The sequence below is a fragment of the Oncorhynchus masou genome, chromosome 13 (assembly GCF_036934945.1).
Source record: "Oncorhynchus masou masou isolate Uvic2021 chromosome 13, UVic_Omas_1.1, whole genome shotgun sequence".
NCBI classification, from domain to species: Eukaryota; Metazoa; Chordata; class Actinopteri; order Salmoniformes; family Salmonidae; genus Oncorhynchus; species Oncorhynchus masou.
In genome coordinates this window covers 47568245-47574244 of record NC_088224.1, presented here as the reverse complement: position 1 = coordinate 47574244, position 6000 = coordinate 47568245, and the positions used below count along the sequence as shown (strand labels likewise).

Below are 6000 nucleotides of genomic sequence, written 5' to 3'. Positions count from 1 at the left end.
AATGAACAGTTGAAGACAGGTCTGTACTTCCCACCGTGTTGCTGGATAACATGGTGAGGGAGATACCAGGATTCGCTGAGTGGGTTTCGCTCTTCATGAGCTGTCACTTTGGTGACATAGTCTGCCTTCACAAGGTTATGAATCTCTTGGTTATGAATTTCAGCAAGCTCAGGATTCTTCACCAGGTGTCGCTCCATTCCACGCAGTAGTGGGAGTACAGCCCGTGTCGTGGTTGCCAGAGGATGGTTGGGCACCCGTAGCAGTGGTCGCGTACCTCTGAACGCCATTCATTTCAGTGGTTGTGGTGCGCTTCTCCAGGAGGTCTAATGCATAGGAGTCATGTTACGAGTGGGTGACCTCCTGTAGCTTCCGGTTGGAGAAGGTGTCCTTCTTCCAGGGCATCTCCACATTCCAAAGGAGGTCAGTGGCGGGACAGGGGGATGGATTACTTCTGGTGAAGAGGACTTGCTGGGACTGTACAGCTTGGGAGTGGAGAGAAGTGGAGAGAAGTAGATGGGCTGGACCTTGCACCTTTCACTTGGATAACATCATGTCACACCGTTCTGAGATTAAGGGTCTCGGGGGTCCCCTCCAGGTTAAACTGACGGGTGGCCACCGGGAGAATGATGGTTCTTTCAGAATTAAAGGATTCTTCCATGGGCCTTTTCTACAGGTACATTACATCAAATCTACTCTAGTGTGGATATCTATGGTGACATATGCAACACCATTTCTCCCCAATATTTTATTTAAATAATTAAAATAAGACAGCTTTTAAGTATTACTTACTAAATAATTTCTGAATAAAATTGATTAAATGGATTTTAACACACTTGTGTGAAACCCTATGCCATAATCTTCTACCAGGGTAACCTGGCACCCCCAGTTCTAGAAACATTTCATGAAATAACAAAAAAAGTGAAAACTCTGGACATTTATTTCCCTTTGTAGTTTCCCTTTGTAGTGACCTTCATCCATATACCAATGTTTTTCTCCAAATGTAGCTTTTTTGTGTCAGCAATTAGACAGTGTTCTTAGGGGTGCCTAGTTACCCCCTAGTACCCTACAACTGCCGTCCTTCTACTGGGTGCTAAAATTCATAATTTTAATAAAAACTTTTATGTAATACATCCACTGATTTTTTTTCTATGTTGAGTTGATCCAACTGAGACATGGCAGCCCTGACATAACCTCAACTGAGATTAATGGTGCTTTCACGATAACTCGGAACTCGGAAATAATCGTGGTCATGTCATGACCATGAAAGATGCCCGAGTTTCCGACTTTGAATGACTGTTTTAAACGATTTTTCCCAGTCGGAGCTAGTTTTTTTTCTCCAGAGTTGTCTTGAACGCAATGAAGTCGGAGATTTACCAGTTATAATTTGTTTTGAACAGAGCATCAATTGGCACAAACCTACGTGCGCTGAGTTGAGAAACTGGTGGTTGTTTTCGATACAAGTCTTTATTAATTAAAAGTTAGAATTTCAGCATCCTGCGGAAGGATGGCAGTTGTACAGGGCAAACATAGGTACAGGTAAGCGTTTACAGGATTGAAATGTTTACACGTATCGATTTATGGTGACCCAATGCTGTTGTTATCAGTTCTCAACTCCGTCTCGGTATAAAATAACGAAATTGAGTTTAGTAGCCTATAATAAGTTTTGTATTGTATAGGCCTACACCGTGACCGGCAAGCTGGTGAGTATTGACATGCGTATTGTGCAATTCCACAAGCATTTACCTAGAGACAGGCGATAATTTTTGTGCAGACTTCCAGTCGCCGTCGGTCCGGTGTGTGACGTCACATTTTAAACACGTTGGCTGGTTGTGCGCTTGTAAACAACAGGCTACTGATTTCGTCCTGGGCACAGGGCAGGTAAGACACGCGGGAGAGAACATAACTAGGAAGAGTGAACACCTTTCTTAGGTGCTCAGCGCATACCAAGCGGCGATGCAACAGATTTGTGCAGGTTTTTAGGTGGAATATTTTTGTCCATTTATTGGATCCATTTTTGGAGGGGGAATGGCATGTTTTATGGCAGCATTTTCTGTGAATAACGCCACTGTCACTAACTCCATCCTAATGGTAAAGAAAACGCTCTTATTCATTAAAAATGAAAATGTGATTGTGTCAATTGATGGTATTTTCTTTAATGACATTTTTTATCCTTTTATTTATCCTTTATTTAACCAGGCAAGTTGATTAAGAAAAAAATGCTTTTTTACAATGAAAGGCTGGCAAGTTGTGCATTTCTTTAAATGAAAATGTTTGATCAGCATTTTGCTATCAGTTCTTCTTGTTCATCATAATGTCCAAACTGTTCATCATAATAGGCAGCCTTGATGAGAATATGAACTGTAATATCCCCTCGCCAAATGATTGAAATGCATTATGATCAGTGGTATAAAGTATTTAAGTAAAAATACTTTAAAGTGCTACTTCAGTAGTTTTTGTGGTATCTGTACTTTACTATTTCGATTTTTGACAACTTTTACTACATTCCTAATGATGTACTTCTTACTCCATACATTTTCACTGACACCCAAAAGTACTCCTTACATTTTGAATGCTTAGCAGGACAGAAATTAACAATTTCACGCACTTATCAAGAGAACATTCCTGGTCATCTCAACCCGCCTCTGATCTGGTGACTCACTAAACACATTGCTTTGTTTTCTAAATTATATCTGAGTGTTGGAGTGTGCCCCTGGCTATCCGTAAAAAACAAACAAAAAACAAGAACAATTGTGCCATCTGGTTTGCTTAATATTAGGAATTTGAAATTATTTATACTTTTACATTTGATACTTAAGTTCATTTTTGCAATTACATTTAGTTTTGATACTTGAGTATTTTTAAAACCAAATACTTTTAGACTTTTACTTAAGTAGTATGTTACTGGGTGACTTTCAGTTTATTTCTTGAGTCATTTCCTATTTACTTTTTCCACCACTGATTATGATAGTATTAATACAATGTGGGAAATACTTTGTTTTGCGTTTTCAAATCATGATAATTACAGGAACAATAACAGTATTTGCTAATTATTAGGCAACATATATCAATCTGCAAGTTTTTCATTTAGTCAGTTTTGTTTAACCATAAATGCTCGGATAAAAACAACACAATTTGGGTCATTTGGTAACCCAGCACTGGGTAAATATTGGATAAAACACATGCTGTGTTATTTTGACCCAGCCAGTTGCGTATCTTTTACTTTCATGCTTGGTTGACCTAGCATCTGGGTATTTTTTTATGTAATCCCTAGGTTATTTTCAGGAGGTGTGGCTTTCAGATATAACTTATATAGCCACACCTCCTGAAAATAACCTAGGGATTACATAAAAAAATACCCAGATGCTAGGTCAACCAAGCATGAAAGTAAAAGATACGCAACTGGCTGGGTCAAAATGGCAACCCGTGAGAGTAAATATCATTCCTGTTCACCATGTTAAGTTTACACATTGCAAATAAAATGTTTTCTTGAAATGTTTATCATTTTACAAATTCTATTAGAATATTAGGATTACTTATTACATATTATAATAAAGTGGTATCTATCCCAACAGTGTGATTTGTATAGGCTTTTAGGGAACTCATACACTTCTGTAAGCCTCATGGAATACCAAAACCCCCTACTAAACTACATATAGTACATATTTTAATAACCCAGCATCAACAACCTAACTGTGCTCTTTTTTTAAAGAAAACAATCCAACTATGTGACCCAATGCCTGCAACCCGGCAGTTGGGTCAACCAAACAACCTAACATTTCTTTGTGAATGAACCATAGATTCGAATGACTGCCGTCTTTCTTCAATAATCCATTTTTTTATTACTCAAATGTGTATATGTAATTAACACATACCATGTAGTTCATCAGTATTATTGCATGGCTGTTGTTTTTCTTTGTGCTCAGAGTAAGCTTTGTCCGATAGTAACCTCGTCACTCTGCCTATAGATAGAAACAGATTAGGCGACTCTGCAGTAGCCTACAGTAGCCTATGCCAATATGCACTTTGCCTAAATCGTATTGTGAAAGGGAAATTATCAGAAATGTACATGCATATGTACATCTCATATCAAGGAATTGTGTTAAAAGATATCTTTATTGTATTCAAGTTTGATTGTTGTCTACAATCTGGGATATTTTCAGTGGTCAAATTACAATTATTGACCTTGATTCTTGAAGAATATAACTTAGAAATTCCTCTCAGGCTCAGCACAACTGTCTTGGTCTATCATAAGCCAAAATATGTTTTGTTTTATTCCATTGTTTAAGAATATCAAGATCGGAAATGAACAATGCATAGCATCACGTTTCAAACATATCACTTCCATCACAAACATTGTCTATGAATTTGAGAGGGGTTACATTTTCTTAGTCTCACCTCTCAACTTTTAATATCAAAACAAGTGGCGAGGCAGCTGTTTTTCAATTCACAGTTTTAATGGTGTAACCTACCCCACTTTGTTTGCAAATGTTTTGATAATTCAATCATTTTATACTCCAAACCATCTGTTGTACCTCTCTCTCCATCACCACCAGAACACCAATGGGCCTCCTGATCTGATGCTGGACCCCAGGACTGTATGTGTATCTCTAGATGAAGTGGTATCCAATCATTTGAGCAGTCAACATACTCCATTATTAAATGGGCATCTCAAGAAAGTGGAGAACAGTCTAACTGAAGCCCAACGTTTTTCCTACCTGCCACATCGACCAGCAGTTAACATTGAATTCAAAGATGTCAGCTATTCAGTTCCAGAGGGACCATGGTGGAGAAAGAAAGGTGGGTGCATTACGTTTCTCAGGAATCTTATTTTTCAAATCAAATCACATTTTATCTGTCACATGCTTTGTAAACAACAGGTGTAGACGAACAGTAAAATGCTTATGGGCCCTTCCCAACAATGCAGAGAGAAAAATAGATAGAAAGTAATGAGGTATAAATACAGTTTCCCACAATAAGTTGTCCCATTCCTCCTGACAGAGCTGGTGCAACTGAGTTAAGTTAGTTGGCCTCCTTGCTCGCACACACTTTTTCAGTTCTGCCCACACATTTTCTATGGGATTGAGGTCAGGGCTTTGTGATGGCCACTCCAATACGTTGACTTTGTTGTCCCTGCCACAACTTTGGAATTATGCTTGGGGTCATTGTCCAGTTGGAAGACCCATTTGCGACCAAGCTTTAACTTCCTGACTGATGTCTTGAGATGTTGCTTCAATATATCCACATAATTTTCCTACCTCATGATGCCATCTATTTTGTGAAGTGCACCAGTCCCTCCTGCAGCAAAGCACCTCCACAACATGATGCTGCTGCCCCGTGCTTCATGGTTGGGATGGTGTTATTCAGCTTGCAAGCCTCCCCCTTTTTCCTCCAAACATAACGATGGTCATTATGGCCAAACAGTTCTATTTTTGTTTCATCAGACCAGTCGACATTTCTCCAAAAAGTACGATCTGGCGTTTTTATGGTGGTTTTGGAACAGTGGCTTCTTCCTGAGCGGCCTTTCAGGGTATGTCGCTATGGGACTCGTTTCATTGTGGATATAGATACTTTTGTACCTGTTTCCTCCAGCATCTTAACAAGGTCCTTTGCTGTTGTTCTGGGATTAAGTTGCACTTTTCGCACCAAAGTACGTTCATCTTTATGAAACATAACGCTTCTCCTTGCTGAGCAGTATGACGTCTGCGTGGTCCCATGGTGATTATACTTGCGTACTATTGTTTGTACAGATTTACGAGGTACCTTCAGGCATTTGGAAATTGCTCCCAAGGATGAACCAGACTTGTGGAAGTTTACCATTTTCTTTCTGAGGTCTTGGCTGATTTCTTTTAATCTTCCCATGATGTCAAGCAACGAGGCACTGAGTTTGAAGGTATGCCTTGAAATACATCCACAGGTACACCTCCAATTGACTCAAATTATGTCAATTAGCCTTTCAGAAGATTCTAAAGCCATGACATTTTTCTGGAATTTTCCAAGCTG

The 6000-nt window shown here is 39.1% G+C and overlaps 1 protein-coding gene across 1 annotated transcript in view; it reads left to right on the top strand.

Moving 5' to 3' along the window:
• The first annotated feature begins 1877 nt into the window (after nt 1–1877).
• The window catches only part of abcg1 (ATP-binding cassette, sub-family G (WHITE), member 1), a 28143-nt gene continuing 24020 nt past the window's right edge, over nt 1878–6000 (top strand). The window contains exons 1-2 of the mRNA XM_064984099.1: nt 1878–2088; nt 4554–4797. Of these exons, the coding sequence (XP_064840171.1) occupies nt 2026–2088; nt 4554–4797 (307 nt within the window). The 5' untranslated portion in view covers nt 1878–2025. The remainder of the gene's footprint in view (nt 2089–4553; nt 4798–6000) is intronic.